Source organism: Trichosurus vulpecula, chromosome 1 (genome assembly GCF_011100635.1).
Source record: "Trichosurus vulpecula isolate mTriVul1 chromosome 1, mTriVul1.pri, whole genome shotgun sequence".
NCBI classification, from domain to species: domain Eukaryota; kingdom Metazoa; phylum Chordata; class Mammalia; order Diprotodontia; family Phalangeridae; genus Trichosurus; species Trichosurus vulpecula.
Window position 1 is genome coordinate 61,921,138 of NC_050573.1, and position 27,588 is coordinate 61,948,725.

General features: G+C 49.8%; 1 protein-coding gene across 3 annotated transcripts; it reads left to right on the forward strand.

The window, feature by feature from the left end:
* The first annotated feature begins 4,892 nt into the window (after positions 1-4,892).
* Positions 4,893-27,188, forward strand: R3HDM4 (R3H domain containing 4). Of its 3 annotated transcripts, none has more exons than XM_036742185.1 (8): positions 4,893-5,116; positions 14,232-14,377; positions 15,047-15,165; positions 20,647-20,770; positions 20,891-20,973; positions 23,139-23,224; positions 23,596-23,651; positions 25,562-27,187. In XM_036742185.1, exons 1-8 carry the CDS (start codon positions 4,944-4,946, stop codon positions 25,663-25,665), a joined length of 891 nt encoding a protein of 296 aa, XP_036598080.1. In that variant the 5' UTR covers positions 4,893-4,943; the 3' UTR covers positions 25,666-27,187. The 3 variants fall into 3 exon arrangements, with proteins under 3 accessions (XP_036598080.1, XP_036598079.1, XP_036598081.1); XM_036742184.1 differs by having other exon boundaries at positions 4,944-5,116; positions 20,888-20,973; positions 25,562-27,188; XM_036742186.1 differs by lacking the exon at positions 4,893-5,116 and adding an exon at positions 6,767-6,856 and having other exon boundaries at positions 20,888-20,973.
* Positions 27,189-27,588: the final 400 nt, after the last annotated feature.

Here is a 27,588-nt window from a genome sequence, read left to right on the forward strand (position 1 = left end):
ACATATATACACTCCTAGTGTTTTCTAGAGCATTTCATACTGTTGACTATACAACCTTCTATATATTTTCTCCTCCTTTGAGGCATTGCTCTCTCTGGGTTCTTTCCTTACTTGAAATGTTACTTTAAAATATTCATTGAATGTAATTGAATTATAGGTCTTCCCTTCAATGGAATCAGTCACAACCTTACCATACTTTGACAGTCTTTGTGAATTGCTATGGCTGGGATTAGTGGTCAACCATCTGGCAATTTTCTGGTCTGCAATGTATAAACATCCGGCAATCTCTATTAACCCCTGAGCAAGACCAAGGCCTTGATTGTTCTACAGTACTGCAAGGTCAGGATCTCCATGACTTTTAACAGCTAAGCTTCAGTGACTTCTTTCTGGCCCAGAAAAGGTCTTAGGGTGGGGATTTGGTTCAAAGAATGGTCAAGCCAATTTACAAACATTAGCAAGCATTTGCTGAGTGCCAGGCATTATGCTTGTTGGCGAATAGGGGAAGATACAAAGTTTAGCTAAGACTTGGATCCTTCCCTCATGGATCCTATAGTCTAGTAAGGGCAAATCAAATGTCCTAAAGTGAACTGAACTGCTGGAGAGACAGAGACAGAGAGACAGAGACAAAGAGAGATAGAGACAGAGATAAGAGAATATTGTAGAGAGGGATTCCTCTAGGGGTTAATCTTAGAGATTCTGTAAGAACACAGATACCAATAACTACAATACACAATATTACATAAATAATTGGAGATTTATTACATAAATAAATGGAGAAGTACAAAGTGGTCTTTGAGATCCAAGGAGAAAAAGCCTTTATCTACAGAAACATCATCTGTACTGAAATACTCAGGGCTGTAGTTGGTGTGTATCTTGTCATCTCCATGGCTCTTGCTTCTGGGTACAGGCTTTTAATTTTCAGATAGTAGAAATCGATGGTGACATATGGTGAACACAATACCTTAGAACACACAACACCCCATTCCCCCCCCACACCTTTTCTAAGTAGAGGAGTGTGGGGGAGGGGAACACGGAGGACATGTCTAAGAACTCCACTTTCTCAGTCAGTATGGCTCAGCCACACCCACAGACTTCATCTAGCCTCACCCTCAAACTTCCATATGTAGAAATCATGACCGATCTCCCCAAAATACACCAGCAGAATTCTCTTTGTCTGATTTCCTTAGGTAATGTGGCTACTGCAACCCCAAACAATGTGGTTACATGTGGTGGGAGCAACATCCTACGCCCCCTCACCCCCTTGTAAGTTAGGCTGGTTTTCCCTTAAAAGGGACCAAAACCATCCTTTGGGCTTGAGTGGCTTAGAGAACGAATGGTTCTGGGTATTGACTTGCCTTCCTGGTTGCCTTAATACAAATCAGCCCCAAGATGCTGTCTGATGACTGACCGTCTGACCGTCAGACCATAATGGGCAATTCAAAGTCAGGGAAGCTTTGCTTAGCTGGGTCAAGTCCAGATCTCCTCAGTGTATATCTTGGTTGAATATTCTTCTGCTAAGACTAAGTAAAACTCTTTTGGCTAACATTTGAATTTCCTGCAAATGTCTCATTTCATTCTGAAATCAATCACAAACTACCAGGATGCTAGCCTGAGTCAGCCCGGGCCCAAAACACCACCAGATAGCTGTGATCAATAGGTGTAGCAGGGAAGGAACCTTTTAGCTATGGCCAACTCACCTACACTATTCTTCATTTCCATGCCTCACCGTACTTCTCCCCCCAACCCCCACCTCCTTCTGATGCTGACCCTTGACTTCTGATTTCCTAATAACAGTAATGTACAGGGCAACATGGCATCGTGGAGAGAGAGCTGACCTTGGAGCCAGGAAGACCCAAGTAGAAATGTCACCTTTGATACATACTGGCTCTGTGACCTTGGGCAAATCATTTAACCCCAGGCAATAAGGTGGCACAATGGAGAGTTGCCTGGCCTGGAGTCAGGAAGACCTGAGTTCAAATGCAGCCTCAGACACTTCCTAGCTGTGTGACCCTGGGGAAGTCGCTTCACCCTGTTTGCCTCAGTTTCCTCATCGGTAAATGAGCTGGAGAAGGGAATGGCAAATCACTCCAGTATCTTTGCCAAGAAAAGCCCAAATGGGGTCATGAAGAGTCTGAAACAACACTCTCTAAGACCCTAAGTTGGGAAGAAAGTGCTAACTTGAATGGATAGCAGGAGTTTCCTATCTGGGAATTCCCTATACCAAGGAAATAACAGGTCTGGTCCTCATCTCCCTCTTCCTAATAACAATAATAAAACACTTGAATCATTAAACTTAATACATATGATGTAGTTAATCATAACAAATAATAACAATGAGTAATACAACATTAAAATCTACATTTACAAAATGATTTCATGACAACCTTGGGAAGTGGCAGATAGGCCATGGAGACCTTATCGTTCTCCCTTCACATATGAGGAAATAGATTAAGACAAGTTCTTTAACTTAACTAGAGTTTCATGACTTGCCTAGGGTTGTGTACGGAGGAAGTGGGTTTGTTTGTTTTTGCTCCAGCACACAGGTCAGAGCCTTCACTCTCCATTCTTCACGTAGCAGCTAGGGGGCGCAGTAGATACAGAGGGCTGGGCCTGGAGTCAGGAGGACCTGAGTTCAAATGCAATCTCAGACACTTACTAGCTGTGTGATCTTGGGCAAGTCACCTAACTTCTTTCTGCCTTGGTTTCCTGATCTGTAAAATGGGGATAATAATGGCAACTACGTCCCAGGGTTTTGGAGAGGATCAAATGAGATTAATATAAGTGCATATAAAATAAGTGCATATAAAATGCTAGCTGTGATCATGTCTGCTCACACTGTCCCTATGCCCAGAATGTCTTTTAGCCTCCTTTCTTTTCTTTTTACCTCTTTCTACCCTTCCTTTAAAATTCAAATGATCCCTCCTCCAGAGAACTTTTCCCACATCAAGATATTTCTCCCCAGACCTCAGATTGCCCATCTCTAGCCCAACAGTATGCATCATGGTTATTTGTGTTGGTGCATTATCCCTCTGTTAGGCTACAAGACTTCATGAGTGGGGCAGCTCAGTGGCTCAGTGAACAGAACACCAGCCCTGGAGTCAGGAGGTCCTGAGTTTAAATCTAGCCTCAGACACTTGACATTTACTAGCTGTTTGACCTTGAGCAAGTCACTTAACCCTGATTGCCTGGCCTCCCTCCTCCAAAAAAAAAAAAAAACACTTCATGAGGTCAGAGACCATATTTCGTCTAACCTTTGTATTTCCCTCAGTGCCAAGCACAGTGTGGTTCTGCCCAAGCAGGCGCTTCATAAGTATCTGATGAATGAATGATCCAAAGTTCACTGCCTTTTTTTCAAGATTCCACTCTCTTCCTCCACCTGAATTTCACCAGCCCACTTGCCTAGAAACCAAACATCAGCACCTGTGCCTGGAAACTAGAGTCTGTAAATTACAACCCACAGAGCTGGACTTTGGATCCTGGCAAAATGGCACCTTATTATTTTTTAAAATGTTTTTTAAGTATATCAGTCATTTGCAGATATTACTACCACTATATAGCCTCTCCATGCCCCCCTCCCCCATTGGTTTTGCCTTTGTAAAAAAAAAGAAAAGAAAAGAAAAGGAAACAGTTAAGTGAAAACAAAAGAGTGAGACTATCTGACTATGTATATCGACATTATGTAGTCCTTTATCTCTGGGGAGAAGAGGGAGAGATTTAATTATCTGTTTTCTCAGACTAAAATGTCTTGCTGGTTAGAAATTTTTTAGAAAATGAAACAACAATCACGAAAAGCCAGCAGGGTTTCATCAAGAATAGGTCATGCCAGACTAACTAATGTCACGAAGAGTGGGACATGACTGAAACATTTTAACATGTCATGCATTCTTTTTTTTTTTTTGAGAGCCGGTTATTAAACATTTACTAGCACATGGCTGGGTTGTCTTCTCTAAGAAACTTTCCTGATCCCCCCCAACTGTTTGTTTCCCCCCCTCAAAAATTTATTTTGTATTTATTGTAGAGACCTATCGCATTTAGTTGTCTGTGCACACGGATAGATAAGCTCCCGCAGAGCGGGGATTGCTTCTATTTGTTGGTCTTTGTGCGCCCCGTGCTTAGCACAGTGGCTGGCACACATGACAAGGGCTTGTTGAATCAGCCTGAATTGAAGTTGTACTGGGATTCTCAAATTCTTTTCGGTCTTAGGACACCTTTACTCTCTCACAGATTGAGCTTTTGTTTATGTGGGTTAGATCTATCGATATTTACTCCTAGTAGGAATGAAAATGTGTTAGTATCATTATGAAAAAGTTTTGACCGCACAGATCTGAAAGGGTCTGGGGAACACTAGGGGTGTCCCGATGCTGCTTTGAGAACCGTTGCTCGCTACAGATGTGGGCTAGTGGAGTCACAGAAAGCCCAGGCTGGAACAGCCCTCAGAAACCGATCTAGTCCGCCCGTCTGATTTTTCAGATGAAGAAAAGGTGGCTCAGAGAGCGAAAGAAACCAGTCCCCGAGGTCACATCGGTGGAGGGTGGCAGAGCCAAAGCGTGGTGGCCCAGACAAGGGATGGAGAGGAGGGCTTTCGGGCGGGGGGCAATGCCAGAGACCATCCCGAGTGGGAATGGGATGTGTTCATTTCTGTTTCCCCAGCGGAGGGACAGACCCTCCCCCCTCCCCCCGTGTCTTCCTCTCCTCTCGCCTCCCTCCTCTTCCTCCTCCCCCCCCCCAGCCCAGCTAAGGCAGGTAGGAGGAGCGAGCCCTGGGAGCTCCTGGAGGGCGTGGTCCCCGGCGTCCCCGCCCCCTCCACCTCCCGTGCCAGCCCGGGGCTGGGCGGAGCCGACGGTAGCTGAGCCGTGGCCGCCCCGAGCCCGTCACTTCCTGCCCCGGGGCCGGGGCCGCTTCCCCTTTAAGGGCTAGGGGAGCTGCGGCGGCGGCTGCTCGCTATGGTGGTGCTGAAAAGCCTGGAGGGCAGCTCAGCCGAGGCGGCGGCGACCGTGACCGTGACCGTGACCCCGGCGGCGGTTCCTGCGTCGGACGGGGGAGGCGGCGGCGGAGGAGGAGGAACAGCGGCGGGGGCGGCCCCCCCCGGAGCGCCGCCGGGCGGGGAGCCCTACCTGTGAGCGCCGGGGCCCAGGCCCCACCGAGCCCACCCCACCCCGCGTAACGCCCCTATAGGGCCCAGGTCCCCTCTGACCCCGGGATCGAGCCTCGGGCAGGCTCCTGTCCTTTGTGCCCGCTGCTCTGAGTATTTGACTGTAGGCTGACTCGGGTCTTCTCTGAACCCGAGATCGATCCTCGAGCACACTCTGGTCCTTTCTTGTCCCACTGATTTGAATAGTTAACCACAGGCAGGCTCGGGACCCCTCTGAGCCCGGGATCGAGCCTCGGGCAGGCTCTCGTCCTTTCTGCCCGCGGATATGAGTATTTAACCACAGCCTGGCCGGGCCTCCTCTAATACAGGATTTACCTTTGGTGTAGCTCAGGTCCACTCGGTCCCTAGGATTCTCTCTCCTTTTCCTTTGCTCTCCCCTCCTCTCAATTCGATTCCTGGCTCTTCTGACTTTGGGTTTGCTCCGGACCCCCTCTAACCCCAGGTTCGCTCTGGTCCTCTCTGACCCTTTAACTCTCTTCTTTTCTCCGTCTGTCTCCACCTCTCCTAGGCTTTAGGATTTACCCTCAGGCTAATTCTGCACGCCTTTGACCCCGGAGCCTCCTTTGTTTGGCTCTGGTCCCCTTCTGGGGCAGGCTTTCCTCTTGCTCAGGTCCCATCTGCTCCTCTGGGCTAAGATTTACCTGCCTCTGCCTGCCGCTGACACCCGCTTTTACCCGACATATGACTCCTCCTTATCTTGCCTGGGTATTTACCCTTCGGGTGGATAAGCGCCCTTCCTCTAGCGCGGGCATTCACCTCGCACCACCTGTCCTCGGCTGAGCGTTCACCCAAGCTAGCGGCGGGGACCTTGGTCCACCTGGATTCTAACCCCGGGATGGCTTCTTTGCTCTCTATCCAGTCCGGGTGTTACCTGGCCTCCGCACACCTTTGAGTATGAGCAAGGACGGGTGTGAGGTTTCTGTCCTGCCAGCTTCTTCTCTTTTCAAATCTTTCCCTCTCACTCCGCCTGACCTCACTGAACCCTACTTCCCTCCTCCCAAGCCCCACCTGCCTCCTGGGATCTCCGCGTTTCTTCTCTACCTGAGAGGCCTTTTTTCATCCATTCATGGCTAAAGTAGAAAGCCACCGGAAGGTCAGAGCTGGAGAGAGGGGAAAGTGGGGGAGAGGATGGCTTAGAACATGGAAGGTCCCAAGCAGGCAACCCTTAGAACATAGAACACGAGATATCAGAGCTGGAAGGAACCTTTGACATAAATAATATGAACCCCAAGGGTTCTCTTAACCTGTTGTCTTTCCTGGACTCCTTTGGTGGTCACTCTGGTATGGTCTTTGAACTCTTTCTCAGAATTGTGTGTTTATATGCATAAAATAAAATGTCCAGGATTACAAAGGAGTTTGACTACATTTGAAATAAGTGCTTGCTGACCTAAAATATACTTACCAGAAGTGTTTGGTTTTTTAAAGTTCTCAGCCCCCAGGTCTAGTCTGACCCCCCTGGTTTTTACAGTTGAGGACATTGAGGCCCAGAGAATGGAAGGGGATTTGTCCAAGGTCCTATTGGTGGGTCTGGCTCCCTTTTGGGATTTTAGTTTATAAGCATGATTAAAAGTCTTGGGCCTCTGGGCCATTTTCTCCCGAGGTTTCTGTGGGAAAGGTGGAGTGTGGCAGCCGTGAGCCTGGCCTCTTGAGAACGGGTGCTGCGTGTGGGGAAGGAGCCTCGGGGCCTCCTGGGTGAATGTGGAGGTATATCAAAGGTTGACCGATTTGCCCCTGGGGTGCTTGAGTTAAAATAGTGCCTGTAAAAAGTGGGGGTTTAGGATGTGTGGGATCTCGGGTGAGCAGCCTTGACCTTGAGTGAGTCGGTTTCCTGGTTGCTCATCATACAGTGGGGCCGGCAGTCTTTGTAACGAGTTTGGAATCCAAAGCAGGGTGTGTGTGTGTGTGTGTTTGGGGGGCAGAGAGGGTTTGATTTGTGGTCAGACTTGGCCTATATCAAGGGACAGTCCAGTGCCTCGGGAAGATCTGGGTAGAGATTGATTTCCAGGAAATAAACACCACCAGACCTTACTTCTGCAGGGTCCCTGATAAGCTCCTTTGGCTTCCAGGACTTCGGTGTGAAGCAGCTAGGGTTATGTTAAAGTTAGTCAACAGCCAAGAGCTGCACTCCTCCCTGCCAACATTGGCCGCTGTCCAGTGCTGGGCAGGCGAATTGTTGGATCCTTTAATTACCTTTCTGTTTATACCTCTGCTCCTAGAGATAATTGTTTGCCTGGGTCTCTGCCCTTCCACTGCTCTTGCTAATGGTTCTGAATTGTAGGCTCAGCCCTTTGGCTAAAGGAAGACCGAGCTTTTGGAAGTGAGGTGTAAATAGAGTTTCTGAAATGATAAATTGTACTTAACCAGCTTCCTGGCAGCAGCCTGGAGCAGTCTCTTTTCTTAGGGCCCAGGACACCTCAAGTTTTTACCTCCTGGAAAAAGTTTTCCTTTTCATTTACAGGGCTGGGAGTCACAGCTCTCCCACCCAATGTGTGTTGCTAGACAGAGGTCACTTTTCTAGTTTTATTTTTTGACAGCTGGAAAGACTGCCCAGGTCATCCAGTGACCCCCCCCCCCCGTTTTTAAGCCTCAAGGGGTTGATTTGACTTACCCTATTTATTCGACAGTAAATAGCATAAATAGGAATCAAATTCTCACTCCCAGTCTAGGACTGCTTCCTCTGGTATGGCTGATATGGAGCTCTTCCAATGAGAAGTTAATTCACTTACCCAGCTTATTGATTGACTAGAAGAGGGACTGGGGTGGAGAATTGCTGAGGGGGGCAGCAGGCTGGATTTCCAAAGGCCCTGAGGCTGAGGTCTTCAGGGTTGTGACTGTGGTGTGGTTTCCTTCTGGGATCACCAGCCAGCCTGAAACCTTCAGAGCTAGAAGACCACTTTGGAGCAGACGAGCCATTGGGTCTTTGTTGTGGTGGCAGTGGTGGCTAATACATAGGTGGGCCTAGACAGTTCCCATTTCCCTGGGAAAAGCTCTGCTTTTCTGAGTTTATGTTGACCTTCTGGGCCCTCAGACCTCATCTGATGGATCTTCCCCTCTCCCTTTTCACCTTTTCCCCCAGTCTCTCCAGAGCCTGGGTTGGGGCATCTCTATAGGCAGCACGTTGGATAGAACCCTGGATTTGGAGTCAGGAAGACTAGATTCTCATTAGCTGTGTGACCCTGGGCAAGTCACCTAACCTTTGTTTGCTTCATTTTCCTTATCTGTAAAACTGCAATAACCATCGCTCCTATCTTGTAAGGATCAAACGGTAAAGTCCTTCCATAAACCTCAAAGTGGATTCTTATTTTTGTTACTGTTATTCCTGGGTCCTGAAGCTCTGCCGGGGCCCTTGGCACCAGAGACAGTAATTAGGCATCTTCTGTTGCTGATCCCCCTCCCAGACACTCGCCCAATGTTGAAATAACACACAGCATCTACCCGTAGGGAGCCCACTGTCTTGGAGGGGAAAATGCACAAAACACCGATCGCTAGGATAGCAATACAAGATATTCTGATGGAGGGTCAAAGAATGGGTGAGATTTCTAGTCTGGAGGAAGAGCATTTCTTTCAGGAAACAGCCTGAGCAAGGCCCAGAGTTAGGAAAGCATGGGATAGGGAGAGGGGTGGTGGCCCAGGAGAGAAGTCACTTTAATGACACTGGAGAGATATTTACGGAGGAGGGTGGCTCCAGATTCTGAAGGGCCTTGAGTGCCAGGCAGAGGAATTTGACCTTGATGCTGTAGGGAGCCGCTGAAGGGGTTTTGAGTAGAATCAGGTAGTTGGTCAGTTAGAATTTATTGAGCACTTACGATATACCAGGCACTATGCTAAATGCCAGGGATGCAAAAAGGCAAAAACAGTCCCTGCTTCCCAGGGGGCCATAGGCTGACGGGGGAGACAACATGCCAATAACTATATACAAACAAACCATAGACAAAAGAAGGCCAAGGAAAGAGTCTTGGGGTTCTCCTTAAGAGATCTGGTTGGGGAGGGAGCTAAAGAGAGACAGGGAAGGGGGTAAAGAGACACGGAGTGGGGTGTCTCATAAGCCAGGTGATCAGAGAGCAGTCAGATGAAGGTGTGGTAAGTCATGTCCGATGTAGCAGGGAGGTAAAGAGGCTAGGGGCCTAGAAAAGGCATTTGGATTTTATGATTTAGGAGGGTCCTAGTGACTCTGGAGGGAGTAGTTAGGGAAAGGGCTGGGAACACTTGGAGGCAAAGCCCTTAGGGCATCGGGATGTAGAGTTCAAATTCTGCCCCAGACACTATCTCTGTGGCCTTGGGCTGGGTCTCATTTCTTTATATATGTAAAATGAAGGCTTTGGACTCTCGGGTCTAAGACTCAACTCTCCCATCTCTTTGTCCCTGAGGCAATGATAAAAGCTTGAAGAAAGCTAAGAGGAAAGTGGGTGGTAAAGAACTGTAAGATATCCGTCAGAGTAGGTGGTCTCTGAGGTCCCTTCCCCCAACTAGGAAATGTCTGGATTTCACCAACAACTTTTTAGAAAAGTTTGGTGGAAAAGAGGGAAGAGAGAGATGAGAAGAGAGCAGACAGGTTGGGAGAGTCAAAGTCAGTTCTTGGAGAGAGAGATAGAGATAGATGCTGGGGATCGTTGAGGGCCTTTCCTTTGGATGGCCTCAAGTCTTACGGAAAGAGGAGAGGTCATGGACCCTAAGATTGGGGGATTTAATAATAAAGACCATGACTAACATGTATATAGCACTTGAAGGTTTGCAGATTGCTGTTCACATATTCCCTCATTCGGTCCTTCCAGCCTTGGGGGATGGGTGCTGTTATTCCATTTTCCAGTTGGGGACACTGGGGCCAAGACTGATCAAGGGACTTGCCCTGGGCCTCCTAGCCAGAAAGTGGCTCTCTCTGACTCCAAGGCTCGTGTTTTAGCCATAGACCCCTAAGCTGCCTTTTATTGGAAACAGTTGGATTCCTAAAAGTGGGGGAGAAGAAAAGGTTTGGGACAGTTTGTGGGGAGTGAGTAAGGGTAGGAAGATAATGGGAAGTGAGGTGTATTAGATGGAATGCTGGACTGTTCAGTTGGGGAAGCTTGGATTTGCATGCCCTTCCCCCATCCTTTCTTTACTGTTTGTTTAACCCTTGGCTAATTCACTGACCTGTTTTTAGGCTCATCTTTCCCATCTCTACAGTGTCCCAAAAGTCACAGGGCAATCTGAAGCTTTGAAAGCTTAAAATTTTAAACTTTAATAGCTTCAAATCCCTCTCTACCCCTGCCCAAGACTTTTGGGACCCCCTGTTTATAGACAGAGCCTGTGATTCTTTCCACTCCGGAAACTCTCTCTCTCAGTGGAGGCTGACACCATCTCTGCAATTTATAATCTTTGCCAATTGACTGGGGTGAAGATGGGTTAAATGACCTACCCAGGGTCACACATTCAGTATGGGTCAGATGTGGTACTCGAACCCTGAACCAGCTTTCTATGGAGCTAGGTGGTGAAGTAGATCAGGTGCTGGGCCTGGAGTCAGGAAGACCTGAGTTCGAATTCAGCCTCAGATACTAGGCTGTAGGACCCTGGGCAAGTGATGTAATTTCTCATTGACTCGGTTTCTCCGTCTGTAAAAATGGGGGTAATGATAGCATAGTTGTGAGGACAAATGAGATAATATTTGTTAGAATCGCTTAGCATGGTGCCTGGCATGTGGTTTGTTAACGTTCAGTCATTTCAGTCACAGTGACCCCGTTTGGGGTTTTCTTGGCAGAGATCTTGGAGTGGTTTGCCACTTCCTTCTCCAGATGATGGGGACACCGAGGCAAACCGGGTGAAATGACTTGCCCAGGGTCACACAGCTAGGAAATGTCTGAGGCTGGATTTGAACTCAGGTCTGCCTGACTCCAGGCCCTTCCTCAGAATAGTGTTTTAAATGCATTTTTAAAAAATGAATAAGATTACAAAGGACACAAATTATATTGGAATGCAATTGTCAAAACTATTTTTATTTTCCTTATAGTTCTTGGAGCATGTGTTAGGAACCTCTGAGCTGACAAGCGTGGGTGAGATTTGAACCTTGGCCTTCCTAATCCCCAGTCTAGCTTTCTGTCACCTCGTGCTTCATTTAGTCCAGCCCCCTTATGTTATAGGCCAGGTTGACTAGGTACAAGGTTAAATGATTTGCCTAAGATCGCACAGGTAGTTTGAACTTGGGTCTGTCCATCTCTAAATCTAGGGTTCTTTCTATTCCTTTAGTAGGATTTCCAAGTTTAAGGTACTGGAGGTGGCACCCACAGGGACTTGGTTACCAAGGCAGGACTAGGACCCTCCTCTCCTGGTGCCCGGCCTGGGTCCCTCTCTGCCTCCCACAGAGCTTTTCTTGGCTCTGCGGTCTGGGCAAGACCCTCAATCTCCCAAGGCCTTTGGAATGAGGATGGTTTGGTACACATGCTTCCTGGCCTTCAGTCATCTGGGGACAGTGGCCCCCAGAATGGGAGAACCTAACATGTTTACATCTGAGGCTCTGAAACTTCTTCCTCTCTCTTTGGCCCTCCCCAATCCCACAGGGACTCTTGGGGGTGATTCAGCTCCTTTTATCTCTCGAGCTCAGGGTGTTTGTGGCTTGGACACCTTCCAGCTAGCATCAGAATGAGTGTTCGATGGAGGCTGAATGGGCCAAGGGAAATGCCATGGGGCCTTAATAGGGTGATGTTGTAAGGGAAGGTGGGGTCCCAAGACCAAGCCCTGGTAACTTCCTGCAACTTGATGTGGTCAAAATGGAAATTTATTACTTATTGTCTGAAGGCTTAGAAAGTGATTTCCTTGTGGTAGCATTTCAAGGCAAATACTGAAATCTTCAGAGGTGAGGAACCAGGCCCCAGACAGGGCAGGGGACTTGTTCAGGGTCACACAGCCAGTAAGTGGTGGGGCTGAGATTCTTTCTTTTAACAAAGGGCCTAAGGAGAGGGAGCATGGTTGTTAATAACTGAGATTCTAAAATAATAAAGCATTATGGTCTCAGTGGGTCCCTTGGACATGGATCAATTAGGCACTGTGTCCAAGATCATAGCATCAGAGTAGTTCTTGAACTTCAGGGGTGGTCGTCTCTCCACTGAACCATCTGTCAGAGCTTGGGGCACCTGGGAAACCTAGACCCAGGAGGGCACTTGGAACACAAAATGTCAGATGGGGAAACTGAGACCCAGAAAGAGGCAGTGATCCCACCCCAGAGCAGTCCAGGGTCAGCTAAAAGCCCTTTCCTTCAGGAATCTGTCCACTTGTCTCCCGGCCATCTCCCCCAGTTGTTGGGGTTGGCAAGCTTGTTAGGTCTTAGAAAGCAGATGCACTGACCACAGAGGCAATTGGCCCACTTGTGGCTCCAGCTCTCAGAGACAGAGACATTGTAGTCACATCAGGCCCTAGCCCCTGGCATGGGTCAGCTCACCACCCTTGGGGCAGTGGGCCCAGAGTGTGAGACAGGAGGCAAAGCTGGAGGGTGAGACTAAACCTAGAACCTTGGACAGCAGAGCATCCTGTTCTTACAGTGTACTAACAGGTGTCCTTCATTTTATGAGACTGGGGGATTCTTAGCTTATTCTTCTCCACATCTCTTGCTTAGAAGTAGGGAAATAAAATGTTGACTTGGATATTCCATTCTCCAAACAAATCTGGGTTCCAGATCATTCCAACTGAGAGGACCCCGAGGGCACTGAATGTCACAGCCAGCCGGGAGGGCCCTCAGAACACAGAACGTCCTTCCCAGGAGTGCCCTTAGAACACAATGCCAGGGCCGGGAGAGTCCTTGGAGATCATCTGGTTTCAACCCCCTCATTTTGCGGATGGGGAAATCTTGGCCCAGAAAGAAGTGACTGGACCTTGTACCCAGGTCTCCCGGCAACCTGACCTGGCCTCTCCACACGACTCTGTCCCCATTGCTTCCTGCTCCCTCAGTCCTGGGTATTTGGTTGTCTCTTAGAATGACATTTCTTTAAAATAATTGCTTTCAGTTGCATTTTCTCTTGAGGGCTGCAGACTGGGGGTCTGCTTCTCCTTACCTCTTTCATTAAGTGAGGGGCCTCGTGTTCATCCACATGCCACCCCAGGACACAGGCCCCTTGCCTTGTCTAATCTCCTCCATTAGCCTGGCCCCCAACCAGCCCAGAGTGGGCCCTGTCCTTCCCCCCCACTGGGCTCCCTCTGAGCTGTCTTCTGGGAGCCGAGGGAGGCCTCTGCCTGCCCTGGATAGTAATATCTTTGAGTAATTAAGACAATTTAATCTGCTGAGTGGCAGGATTTAGCTCCTAAGGCCTCTCTGAGGTGGCCCCAGGGGGTTCAGCAGATAAAGTCACAGAGAAACAAATTGATTGGGCCCACTGTCCTCCTCCTTCCCCAGTGATCCAGGGTCTTATTCAACCAGAACCCCAAGACCCAGAGGTGATAGACCCTAGAGATGTAGGGAGGGGGCAGCTAGGTGGTACAGTGCATAGAACATGGGACCTGGAGTCAGGAGGACTTGAGTTCAAATCCAGCCTCAGACACGTACTAGCTGTGTGACCCTGGGCAAGTCACTTAACCCCCGATTGTCTCAAAAAAACCAAAACAAAACAGAGACCTAGGGAGGACATGATAAACATTTCCAGTGTTCAAAGGGACCTAGAATCATAGATTCATAAATGTTAGAGTTGGAAGAGGAGCCACAGAGACCATCTTGGTCCATCAGAAGCATTTATTAAGTACACAACCAAAATTACAAATAAGGAAACAATCCCTGCTCTCAAGGAGTTTGCATTATTTCTTTCAAATTTATTTTCATTCTGAACTTAAATCTCTTATGGATGAGAAAAAGTGTGGCCCAGGGAGAAGGGCCTTGACCAAAGTCACACAGCTAAGTGTCCAAGGTAGAATTCGAAACCAGGTCTTCCCAACTCCAAGTCTAGCTCTCGTTCCCAGGTCGCATACAACTTCTCCCTGAACCTGGTCTTTTCCCTCCTCATCCCCCAGTCATGCCCATAGCCTCTTGCCCCAGTGTCCTCCAGGGGCTGCTACCTGTGGCTGGCATCAAGGCCAGGTTAGGGGGTGGGAGGAGAAGAAGACATCTTGGCTATTTCTGTACCCACAGACACTACCACTCCCATCTCCCAAGCTCAAGGGCCAAGCGTCTCAGCCCCGCCAAGCGAAGGCAGTATTTCATCAATCAGGCGGTGAGAAATTCGGACCTCACACCCAGGGCCAAGGGCCGAAAGAGGCTGCAGCGGATGGAGAACAGTGAGTTGGGACCAGATGGGTCATGTGGGGTTGGGGGCAGCTTACGTGGCTCCCAGAGCAGGGAGGGGGCTCCTTACCCTGGGGGGAGAGGAAGGGAAGACGGAGGGGGCTCGCCAGTCTTCCCCTCTCCACTCCCCCCTCCCCCCATTTTCCCAAACTGATTTTTAATGATGTGGGAAAGGGTAGAAATTTCACATAAGGTCCCTGGGGCTTGCTAGACCCCGGGCTCAAAAGCCTCTGGAAGTTTGTCAGAGCAGCCAGATCAGGTACACGAGGAAAGCCCTGAGGTCCCCACTTGCTTTTCCCTATCCCTCTTCCCCCCATCTAGTCTGATCTCACATTAATCTGAAAGATCCATAGTGTGGGACATCATGGGAAAAGGCTCTGGCTTTGAAGTCAGGAGGACTTGGGTTCAAATCCTGGCTCTGTGACTTGGTTCTCTAAGTGATCTTGAGAAAGCTAACGTTCTTCTCTGGGCGTCAGTCTCCTCTGAGCACCAAGGGGGTTGGATCAGAGGGTCTCTTTGGCGCCTCCCTTCTGACCCCAGGGACCCCTCCCAGCTCCGAGTCTTCAGCTGTTCAAGTGGACCCGACTTGTTGGAGACCCCAGATGGGGTAGGCTGGGTTTTGTTTGTTTTGTTCTTAATCTCAAAGGCTTCTCCTTTGACAGGCCACTATTTGATGACCCTTATGGAGAGGGTTGAATGCTCTCCCGATGATGGGGACCTGGCCCTCCCTGCCACTCCCAGCATCTTTGCCAAAGCCTGCAGCAATGAGACCTACATTGAGGTAGGAGGCCCCTGGTGTCCTTGCCCGACCCCCTTCCCCCTGGACTCGAGGCTGTCCTGTGCGGGGGAGCCACTCTGTCGTCCCACAGCCGAGCATCTTGGGATACAGTTTATTTTAACTTCGTGATCTAGGCAGTGTCCTGAGAGAGCCCAGGTCAGATGCTTGGTTTGGTAACCATGTCTGAGTCTCAGTTTTTCTCATCTGTAAAATGGAGCTGATAATTCTTGTAACTGTCTACTTCCCAGAGTTGCTGGGAGAAACATCTTTAAAGTTTGTTAGCCAAGTGGGTTCTGAGGACTGTGGTTTGGTAAAAAGAATGCCTGGGTCTCTGGGAACTGGGAAGCCTGGCTTCTCTCTCCAGGCTCTGTGGACCCTGGATTAAGCCTTGTCTCTGGGCTCCCTGCAAAATGGGGCTAGAGTTACGTTACCTGTGGAAAGCTAGGTCTGTTAACCTCTTGAATTCTCCTTTAGCGCTAAGGTCTCTGGTTCAAGGTCTCCCCATCTACTATGGAGAGTTTCTCTGCCCTCATCTCCTACTGTCTCCCTGCCTTGGGCCAGCAGAGGATCTAAGGGCTGTATCTGCATCCTTGGGATGCCCAATTAGTCTGGCCAAGTCTAGTCCTGGGATCGAACTTGTTATGGGGATGGATGGGGAGGGGGTGTTGCTATGGGGGTGGATGGGAAGGAGGTGTCTCCTAGTAGCTATTTCTAAGGGCACTGAAGCCCATGATGGGGTGGGAGTTAGGGAAAAGATGAGACCCATGTAATCTGAGAAGGAGTCAAGGTCAGCAACACTGGCGTGGAACCCACAGACATCTCTTTTGTCCTCCCCCATGCCAAACACTAGAGCTTGACTTCCCCACCTTGGAGCTGGAAGAAGGAATCTGAGCTTGGTCAGGAAGACAGGAAAACACTTGAATCCAAGGATCAGAGAAAACCCTAGACATCAGAGACTCTGTTAGATCTCTCTGAGAATCTCTAGGGCCAGGAGGTCTTAACCTGGGGTCTGTGGAACTAGCTAGATTTCAGAAGATCCACAGATGGGGGAAATTTTATTTTCACTAACCCCTAACTGAAATTGGGCATTTCTTCAGTAATGCATGTAGGCATCACTGGACTGGCAGGGGGTGGGGTGGCCCATGACACTGACAAGGTGAAGGGCCCTGATCTAAGGACCTGCACTCATTCCCAGCCATCAGGTCCTGCCTCCCCTCCCCAACTCCCACCCCCCGCCCCAGCCTGCTTGTTTACCCAACTCCGATGGCACCTTCTTACCCATCCCCCTCCTCCACAACTTTTTGCAATACCCTGTTGCCCCTCCCTATTTCTCAGCAAGCCTCTTGCCCCATAACCTGGTTTGTGGTCTGTGAAGTGGGGCAATGGTGCCTTTTGGGGAAAGGATGGGTGACCCTTGGATGAGAAAGGATCCCTTTCCAGGTAGAGGTTGGCCTAGTTGGCCTCTGGGCTTTTTCCCATCTCTGAGATTCTGAGAGGAGAGAGCTGAATCTCAGTTTTTAGAGCTATCACTATAGACTATCACTATGGGGAGGGCCCTCAGAATGAAAGCCCCCAAAGGGTCAAGAACCTAGGTAGCCTGGAGGGACCCTAGGATCAGAGATCTAGACTGGAAGGGACCTCAGAGGCCACCTTGTCCAATCCTCAAATTTTACAGATAAGGAAACTGAGGCCCAGAGAGGTTGACATCCCCCAAAGGCATTGATGGGTCAGAAGAACCATGTTGTTCAAGATCCTTTTAAAAAAAATGAATGGGAAAACAGCTGAGGCCCAGAAAAGAGAAGCAACAAGTTCCAGGTTACCTGGCTCCTGGTCTTTGTGCCATGTCCTGGTAGGCCTGTGGGAGGCCCCCTGATCTGGTCCAATTTCCTTGGCATAAGGAGCCCTCTCCACCAGGGCAGATCTACTGTGAGAGCTGCCTAGAGTGCTGAGAAGTGACTGTGCCCAGGGCCACACGGGGGCAGGGCTCAAACCCAGTCCCTGCCCTGTTGGCTTTGATCCTCTCTACCCGGCTGACCCTCCAGCTCGGGGATAGAAGGTAGAACAAATGCTCCCTTTCCAAGGGAGTTGGGGGAAAAGATGAGTGTGGGTCAGCCGTAGGCAGCAGACTCCTTATCTTCAGTTGGCCCCCATCCCTACCCCTGCCCCTCAGCCGATTAGATAGTTCCTGTCCTGGGAAAGCGTAGAGCATGTTTCTTTATTATTATCAGCATCATTATCATTTTACTGTTATTAGTGTTATGGTCTCATCTAGAGAGGGCTGGCTTTGGAGGTTGGATGCCAGAGAGTTGAGTCCTGGCCCTTATGCTTACCAGCTGTGTGACCCTGGGCAAGTCTCTTCTCTTGTTCTTCTCAGTTTCCTCTTCTATAAAATGGGCATAATCATACTTTGTGCCTATGGTAAGGAAAGGACTCTGTAACCCAAACAGCACCAGGGAAATGGTGTCATCAGGGTGGGGGAATTCGGGGGATGGGAACTTCACAGATGGCGCCTTACCTACAACTTAGAGACAGATGCCTCTGGACCACTGAGGGGAGCTTACGGGAAGTCACAGAGCCAGGCTGGTGTCCAAGGGAGGACATGAGCCCTCCCAAGTCTTCCTGCCTGAGTCTGTGCGACCGGCATTGATCCTCTAGCCACCCGGTCATGCTGCGTCTTGTCTTGTGACTTGGCCAAGACATTTAGCCTCTGTCTGCCCCAGGTTAGTCATCTGAAAAAAGGGGAAAATGATAGCCCCTACCTCCCAGGCTGGAGAGAGAGAGAGAGAGAGAGAGAGAGAGAGAGAGAGAGAGAGAGAACGCGTGTGCGTGTGTGTGCGTGTGTATGTGGGGAGTCCAATGAGATAACATGTCAGGTGCTTAAATGGTAGCTATTAGTTCAGTAGCCTAGGGAATTCCCAACAAGGAAACTCCTTCTACCAGTTCAGATCCGCCCCTGCTCTGCCAATGGTCTCACAGAGTAGCTTAGAGGGCACTGAGGGGTTAGTGACTTGCCCAGGGTCTCACAACCAGCATGTGTCAAAGGCAGGATTAGAATCCAGGTTTTGCCCATTCCCATGTTGGATCTCCCTCCAGTAATGCCACATTGCCTGTTGTTATTCTAAGGCCATGTATTCCCATTTTTTTCCCATTGAATTCAGATGGAAATAGCCCTGGGACACATTGCCATGAGTCTTTTCTAGTTACTGTTCTGCCGACTTGCACAGACAGAAAAAAGAACTGCCTTTTGTGAGTTGAATGCGAGCATTGGGATGGAAGCTAACCATCCGATTTGTTATTATCATTTCAAGAAAAATCACAATCCTTCAAACCCAGGAACGGCTCAGCCTTGGGTTTCATGGAAGAAATCCCCTCCCTCCCCAACTTCCTTGCTAGGTAACCATCTGCTGAGGCTTAGGGCCAGCTTGCCAGGCTAGGGAGATGGCGCCATCTCCATTATTAGCCAGACCTGGGTGGGTGAAGACTAGAGGCGTTGCTGGCCGATGCTTAGACTTGGAAATGGTGTTGGAGAAGCAGCTGGAGAGATCCTTCTTACAATACTCCTATCTCTCCTTTCCCTCCATCCCCCACCCCCTCAAAAATGATTTCCTTTGGCAGAGTACACAGTGATGAGGAGTAGCAATTCCTGTGATAAAGTCTCTTGTTTCTCTCCCCTCTTCTTCTACCTCCACCCCCTTGCTGGTCACAGGGCCTCAATTAACACTAGCTGTAAAATGGGATCTTTTTCTTACTGAGAGCCGTCAACCAGATTGTGGGAGGTGAGAGGCTGGTGACAGCTCCACTCTATTCCCGTTAAAGAGATGAGTTCTGGTCGAGGGCACAGTCAACTTATCTCCAAGAAGACCCAGCAGAGGGAATGGCCAGAGACCGATGCAATGGTGTTTGGGATGCTCTGGGGTCCAAGAGCTGGGTTCAACTCTCACCTCTGACCTGGATGACCTTTTGGCATATCATTTGTTTTCCCTGGGACTCAGTTTCTTCATCTGGAAAATGAGGGGGTTGAACTACATGGCTTTTGAGGTCCCTTCTGGCTCTAAATTTAAGATATTAAATTCTGCACAGAGGTCTTGGTGGGGTGGGGGGAATAGTGGAAGCAGCTATGAACCAGGAGACATAGGTTCTGGTCCTGACTCTCTGCTGTCTCTTTTTGCTGCTGCACCTCCTCCCCTTTACCAGATCCAGAGAGCACTACTTGTGCTCCCACTAAGGCTTAGGGAGTCATTCAAGTCAGCTTTCTCCACCCCCCTCACAACTGCCATCCTTCCTCAATTGTTCCTGCTGGCTGGGGTTGGCTGGGGTCATCTGGGGTCACTGAGGGTCTGAGAAATGAAATCCTCTGATGACCAGAGTTTTTCTAGTGTCTATCCTCACCCCCCAGCCCCATTCCCAGCCCCTTTAGGCCTTTTTATGGAAGCGGCTGCTGAAAAGGGCAAGATCATGGGAGTCTAGCTTTGTCCTAGGCTCCCTTCCTTGCCTAAGAAGATGTTAGCAAGCAGCTGGGTGTGGCAGCTCTGTGCCCCATTGCTGACTGGTCTAAGGAGACAGATGCAGCCTGAGAGGCCTGGTTTAAGCTCCTCCTCTGGGCTCTGACCCCAGCACCTGATCAGAAAGAAGGTTGGCTTCTCCCAAGGAGGCAGACCGAGGAGCAGTGGGTGGGAGGCCCTACTGATACGTGGGAGGGGATGGTCCAGCTCTCCTCCGCCTGCTCAGACCCCTTCATGTTGACCAAAGGCTGCCCAGAGGAGGGCACTGGTGACCAGGAGGATATAAAGATTTTTAGCCTGGAAAATAAAAAGGTGAAGGAGGAAAGGGGATCTGTTGTCATGTATTTGAAGGGCTGCCATAGAGGAGGAGACTTGTCTTCTCTGGCCCCCACAGGGCAGAACCAGGAGAGGGGTCTATTTAAGGGGGTCTGGAGGTTTGAAGAAAGGCAAATAGGCTTGATATAAAGGAAACCTTCTCTAAAAATAAGAGCTCATCCCAGCGTGGAATGTGAATGAATGGATTCCCCATAGGATCCCAAGCTCCGTCACTCCTGCTTCCTAACTTAGAGGCTGTTCCATCCACCACCACCCCTTTCCCCCGTTTTACAGGGAAGGACACTGAGACCCAGAGATGCTAAGTGAGTCACCCACACTGGTGGCAAGTATCAGAGCCCACATTTGACCTGGAATCCTCTGACTCCAAGGATAGACCTCTTTCTACTTGCTCTGGAAGTTTTCAAGCAAGCCCACCTGGCCACTTGTCAGGGGCATCCTAGGTCATCATCTTGTCCAGGTGCCAGCACTCTGACCTTTGGGAGCTGGGGGATCCTGTCCTACCCTCAGGGCAGAATGCCATGCTCCTCTACCACAGGTGGCAAAGGTTTTATGGGAAGGACATAAGAATCCTTGCAGCCAAGGCCCCTACAATGAACTTAGGTACTTTCTTTAGACACATTCCCCATCTCACCCCTTTTTTTTGCAGATCTGGAGTGATTTTATGAATCGGTCTGGGGAAGAGCAGGAGCGGGTACTCCTGTATCTGGAGGAGGAAGCTACGAAAAAGCAGAAAAGGAAGGTCCCTGCTAAGACTGAAGATAATCGGAAAGGTGTTATGGGGCTCTCTGGGGCTGGGCTTTGAGCATAGGTGTGTGAGGAGAGCCTCTGGGAGTAGGGAGCTCACTTGGGAGAAGCCTTTGACTTGACTCAGTTCTGTTGCCTTTCAGAAGATCCATCCTACACACCCCAGGCGTGCTTCCAGAGGATTAACCGTCGCCTTCGGACCACCCTGAAACGAGGGAGAATCCCTATGGTGACTAAGGATTGGAGCTGTGGGTTATGTCATAAAAGCCTAGGATGTCTGAGCTAGAAGGGCCCATAGAACATATGTTATCAGAGGACGGAAGACCCCCAGAACTCAGAATGTTTGAGCTAGTTTGAATGTAGGATATCACAGCTGGGAAGGACCTTGGAGATCCTCTAAAGTGTTCCATGCAACACCTGTTGTGCAAAAAGGGTTTAATAAATGCTCTTTGGAAGCAGCTGGGTGGTGCAGTGGATAGAGCCCTGGACCCGGAGTGGGGAAGACCTGAGTTCAAATCCAGCCGCAGACACTTAGTAACTGTGTGACCCTAACTCAGGTTCCTTATGCCTAGAATAGGGATGATAAGAGCACCTACCTTCCAGAGCTTTGAGAAGATGAAAACAAGATAATATTTGTAAAGAGCATTGCAAACCCTAAAGCCCTATTGGAGTGCTAGCCAATCAGGTTGTGATTATTGTTATGATGACTTCCAGTAGAAGGGACGAGAATCCCTTCCAGTGCTCTGCCTACCTTAAGTAATTAGGATGAACCTGGTTGAGTCCCAGTCAGATCTTTCATTTGAGGTCCCCCTCTTCATCTTATTTTTTCCTGGTTGGTAAAAAGAAGGGGGTGGCCTAATGGCTAGTCTGGAAGGCACATCTTTCTGAGTTCAAATCCAACCTCAGACACTTATTACCTATGTGACCCTGGGCAAGTCACTTAACCCTGTTTGCCTCAGTTTCCTCATCTGTCAAACAAGCTGGAGAAGGAAATGGCAAACCACTCCAGTATCTCTGACAAGAAAACTCCACATGGGGTCATGGAGATTAGGACACCACTGCACAATAAGAAAGAGGGGCTCCTGTTTTCTGTTCTGTGTTCTAAGGCCTCTCCTGCTCCCACCTCTGACATTCTTTCCTCCACACCCCTCCAAGTGGCAGGCAGAGGTCTTGTTTTTTTTTCTTCCCTTTTTTTTAAATGACCCTGACCTCAGGAGTATGTGATTATATGGGAAGATGGGGCTGGGCGGCTTCCTTTCTTCTCCCCTTCCATATGTGTACGACTCCAACCAAGCAGAACATCCATAATAGGCCTTCCCATGTTGCCCGCCTCCCATGGCTAGGTCACTGTGACCAGCCACAGTCAAGCTTTGTGGAGCAGGGCAGGCAGCTGGCAGGAGGGGTTAAAGAGCTGCTTAGTGCATCTCGCCAGCCAGCCAAGCTCTGGCAATTGGACTGCACCGTTTGTGGGAGATTTGTTTGTCCTCGAGTCTTTGTCTTCCTCCAGGGCTGGTGTCTGGTAGCAGGTGACTTTCTGAGAGATCAGAGAGGGGGCCCTCAGGCCCCCTGGCTAGCACCAGACACTTGGCAGCTCCTTACATTGACATAGCTTCCAATTTGTAAAGGGTTTTATGTCCTTTGGTTGTCAGACTGCCAGGAAAGTCATAAGATTGTAATATTCCAAGCCAGAAGGGATCTTTGGATATTATTTAATCCAGCTCCCTCATTTTACTGAGGGAGAAGCTGAGGCCCACAGAGGAGGAAGAGGAGGTGGAGAAGGGACTTCCCTGGTGCCACCTAGGAGGAAGGGCTTGATCCCAGGTGGTCTGACTCCAAATCTAGCATTCCTTCTGCTTGACCTAGCTACACCTGGCAGTGTGAGAGCCAGGCTCCCTGTTTGGCAGCTGAGGAAACAGAAGCTCCAGCAAGGAGTGAGCTGATGGCAGAGTCTGATGCCCTTTGTCTCTGGTGCGCTATGTCTCTGCAGTCTCAGTGCCTAGGGCTCTGCTACTTCAGAGGGTACAAAGAGGTGTAGGTGTAACACAGCCAGTGCCCTTGTGAGTTCCTGGGGAGATAGGGCAAGCAGGTGACTAGTTTTAGTCAACAAGCATTTGTCTCTCACCTTATTCAGGTGAGGGTTGGCCTATATGGCCCCTGTGGTGTGTGCTAGCCCTGAGGTTCTGGATTCTGGGGTGTGCTTAGAAGAGAAGAGTGGGAGGGATGTGGGGAGGGTACTTTGACAGGGGGACACTTGAAGGAGATGGGATCTTCTGGTTCTCCCCTCCCTGGTGGAGAGCTCCTCCTGGCTAGCCCAGGGAGATCCAGGTGGGGTCCAGATTGGGGCTCCCCCCATCCCTGTCCTGACTGCTGTGATCTTATCCTTCTCTCTCCCAGGACACGCTGGAGGGTCTGGAAGGAAAGCTTCTCCGTTTTTTCTCTGTCACCCCTCGATCTGTCTACATAGCCATGATGGATAGCAGGTGAGCCTCCAGCTCTCTCCCCAAGGCCTGGATCAGTGTTTGGAGCTGAGACCAGTTCCCTCCCCCCAACCCCCTAATCCACTCTCCTTCGCCTGATTTCCCCTTTCCTCTTCTGGGGCCAAGGCTAGAGTAACTTCTCCCTTGGGAGGCAGGAGGATGGGTGGGTTGACCTTTCTGGTTGACCTCAGGCCCCCCCAGGCAAGGATTTATGGGGTGGGGATGGTAATTTCCACCCAGGAAGAGGTTTTGCCTTTTCAGAATTCACTTTGGTGAATTTTTGATTCTGTCCTGGACTCATGGGCAGGAGACCCCAGTTCTCTCTCTCTAAATAACCCCCAGGCCTAATGCCAACCCTTTGTTCTTCTTCCTAGCTTTGAGCGACTCTTGCTTCATGCCCTCTGCCAGTATATGGACCTGGTCTCTGCCAGTGAGTACTTTCTGTGGACTTTTTTCTGCCCCATATGCTCCCTATATCAACTTATGGGAAATCCTTAGGGTGCTAGAGACCCTCAGGCTTTACCCATCTGGTGCCAGAAGGAAGTAAAACACCTAAGCCCTCATCCCTGTCTAGGCCAAGTAATGGAGGCCCAGAGAGGGAAAACAATTTTTCCAATCTCCCACACCAAGTTAGTGGCAGAAGGGTCAGAATCAACTCATGCATCTGTTCTAAGTCCCCTACTAATTCTGACATTCTGTGGAAACAGCACAAGGAAGACCATTGAGTCTGAGGCAGGAGGGTGGGCACCTCTCCCCAACCCCCAGGCCTGGATTTAGATAATTGAAGCCTGTGGGGGGGGGAGGGGGAGGTGGAGAAGCCTGACTCTGGGGCCACCGGGGAGCACTCAGGGCCTGCTTATTCTTTAGTTTAATGAAGCTCCGATCATTACAGGGCTTAAGTGTTCTCTCTAATGGCCTGGAGGGGAAATTAGGGGGCAGAAGGCACTTAGCCTCCTGGAGGAGGTAGGGGGCCATCCACATAGACCAGCTGTGTTCTGCTGGCTCTCTTTTCTCGGGAGTAACCAAGGAGTAGGCTGTCATGGCAACCAGGCATGGGGAAGCTGTCTCTATGACTACAAGGTGGGTAGATAGAAGGAAGGAGGGGTGAGCTGGATTCTAGCTCTTGCTCTAAGGGGGTGGTCTGTCTCTTAGGCTCAGTCTGGAGGATCTGAGCCAGGGTGGAGGAGGGGAAGATCCACCCTTAAGTGAGTCAGACAGCATGGTCCAGGAGAGAGAGCCTGCATCAGGAGACCTGGGTTCTCTGCCATGTAGTTGTAGTGTGACCTTGGACAGGCCATTCAGTCTTTTTGTCCCTCAGTTGACCAGTCTGTGAAGTGAAGCACTTCGATGAGGTGATCTCTAAGATTCCTCCCAACTCTCAATATTCCATATTCTAAGACCACCACCTCCTCTCCCCCCAGCCCTGATCTTTTGTCCAGTATTTGCCAGCTGGTAGTTGAATTGAGACCGAGTTAGCTCATGAGGTGGATTCAATTCAACAAATACTTATTAAGCCCCTGCTCCGTGGTAAGGCACAGGGAAAACTAAGGAGTCCCTTTCTTCCTGGACCTTGCATTCATCTGGGATAGGGATGAGATCAAGCTAGAGCATATAATCGTGGATAAATAGAATACAGGATAGGGAGGGAAGAAGACATGATCTGGAGAGAATTCTAGGGAAGGTCTTATGGTAGAAGGGAGAGCCTTGATAAGGTAAGGGTTCTGGGAGGAGTGGAGTACATTCTAGGTATGGCACATGGAGACAAGAGAGGGGTTTCAGGGGAAGCCTGTTTGCTAGGAATAAGAAGAAAGAATCTTAAAAACAGAATGTTGTTCCTATAACCTTGGGATGGGCCATTTCTCTTTCTCATATTATCTAAGGTGGAGTACAGTTGACTTCTGAAGATGAGGCTAGGCTAAGTGTGATCCCTTCCAGATCAAGTAGGATATAGTGCCCCCAGTGGGGGTGAGCTCCCTGGTACTGGAGTTGCATGAATGATTCATGTATATGATGGACAGTGGGCCTCTAGGTCCTCAGGTACAGCCTTTTGACTGAGTCCAAGTTTTATAAAACAAATCCTTTTATTAAGGGGATTTGTTCTGTGAAGCTTGGATTCAGTCAAAAGGCTGCACTTGAGGACCTAGAAGGCCACACATGGCCTTGAGGCTGCAGGCTCTCCACCCCTGATCTAGATGGTGACTGAGGACCCTTTCCCACTGAGATTCTATGACCCATTTCCATAATCCTTAGAATCCTCCGGATCCCAGGCCAGAATCCTGGGCTCTCAAGTCTGCGTCACGTTTCTAATTCCTTCTCTGCCTTTGTGTCTCTTTCTGCAAGGTTCTGACTTTGAAGGCAGACGTCAGATGAGAGTGAGCAACAAACACCCCAGCTTCCTGCCTCCGGAGCAGCTGCTGTCTGCCTACCTGGAGCAGAGGAGCTGATGGCATCCCTCCTTCTCCCCCGCCCTGGGCCCGAGACCTCTCCTCTCCCTCTCTTGGGAGCCCAGGGCAGCATGGTCCCCAGATCTGTTGATTGGCATTGTTACTATTTTTTTCATCTTCCCTGAACTCTGCCTGGCCCACTTTGCTTAGATCTGGCGTTTGCTTCCGGTGTTTTAATTTTCTTTTTTACAAGGTACTTAAAAAAAGTCCTGATTTTTTTTTTTTTTGGTGGATTTCACCCCCTGACCTGAAAGCTTCTTGTTCCTCTTCCCTGCCCGTCCAATCTATCATTCTTTTCCTTTGGAAAGATTATCCATGAAAGATCTGCCTGGGGTGCTTCCCCCCTGATTCTTTGGGGCCTTCTGGAGGAAGCTCTGGACACCTCCCCCCTCCCCAGGCCTGCATCCCAGGCCCTGTGGATGCTTACAAGCCCGCCTTGCTGTGACCCCAGGGGTCAGGGCTGGGGCTGGGGGTTGAGGGTCGTTCACTGAGCAGGGAGGACTTCAGGTAGTGAGCAGCCCTTTCCAGATCATTGGCGTCTGTCTCAGAGGGACGCAGGCTGGCCGGCAGGGTTTTATCATTATTATAATATTTTTAAAAGATTTTTTGAGGAGGGTGTGGGAGTTGGTTTGTTTTGGACTTGGTAAAAGAAACCAAATTTGAGTTAGATTCTCCTGAGGATCTAGCTCTCTTTAAATGATCAATTTGTATGGCTAGAGGTGTCTCCACTGCCCCTCTTCTCTCTCCCCCCTCCCCAGCCACTGAGCCATCCCCCAGACCTGAGGGAAGACGGCCCTCCTGGGCGCTGATGTGACCAGTGGGCTGGGGGTGCTTTTCATTACTGCCCATACTATGACCGTAGTTTTTCTATAGTGTGCGTTATGTGTATCTCTGTGTGTGTGTGTGTGTGTGTGTGTGTGTGTGTGTGTTTGGCCCTGACACCTCCCCCTCCCCACAGTGGGGCAGCTCCACCCTCCATTCCCTTGAGAATGAATTTTTTAAAAAGCCTGTATTGTAAGTCTGGGCCCGAAAGGTCCTAGGGCTCTGCTTTTAGGGGATGAGTGTTTGTTTTTTAATTGTCTCTGTCTTCCTGTGGTGCCTTTTTTGCAGACTTACTTGTTATCACTTGCATGGCGGGTGAAACTGCAGGGCTCCTGGCCTCCCCTCTTGCTCTAGGCCCTGGTCCCTCAGTGGCCGTCCTGGGGAGCTGTTTGCCAGCCAGAGCCCCAGGACCCGGAGCTTGGTGATCCTGGCCTGGAGGCGCCCTGGTCAGCAACAGCCTCTCTTGCCCATACTCCTCCATTTGGGCCTCCCCTCCCCTCCCCTCTGATCCCAGCCATGGGATAGCCATAGGGGACTTGGGCTGGAGGGTTGATGCCCCTGACCTCCCTCTGCTCTGGGTCTCACTGCCCAGGCAAGCCTTGAGGGCCATGGGTGGAGAAGGCAAGGGGGGCTGCAGGCTAGGCCTTGGCTATTGCTTGGCTTTGGGGAAGGCGGGTATAATAAATTTCTGGTGCTCTGTAGTTAGCCCTGTGTGTGTATCTTTTGTTTTTCCCCCTTCTAGCCTGGAGAAGAGTGACAGGCAACCAGCTTCATGGGATGCACTGGTAGCCCCTGAAGGGACTGGGGAGCCACTGGGGCCAGCCTCGGGCTTCCCAACTGGAATGGGAAATATGCAGGGGAAGGTGAATGGCAAAACCTGGGAAGGGGACAGACAGTGCTGTCTGTCTGACGTTCTCTGTATCTGTCAACATAAGCTTCTCCATCAGATGTTCTCTCTGCCTTGGAGTGTGAGAGAGGTTAGGAGCCCCGATTGGGAGTTAGGATATCTGAATTCTAGTAAACTCAGGCAAGCTGATCCCCCAGCCTGGGCCTCAGTTTCCCTAGCTTTAAAATGAGGGTTTTCATGAAGTACAAACTCAA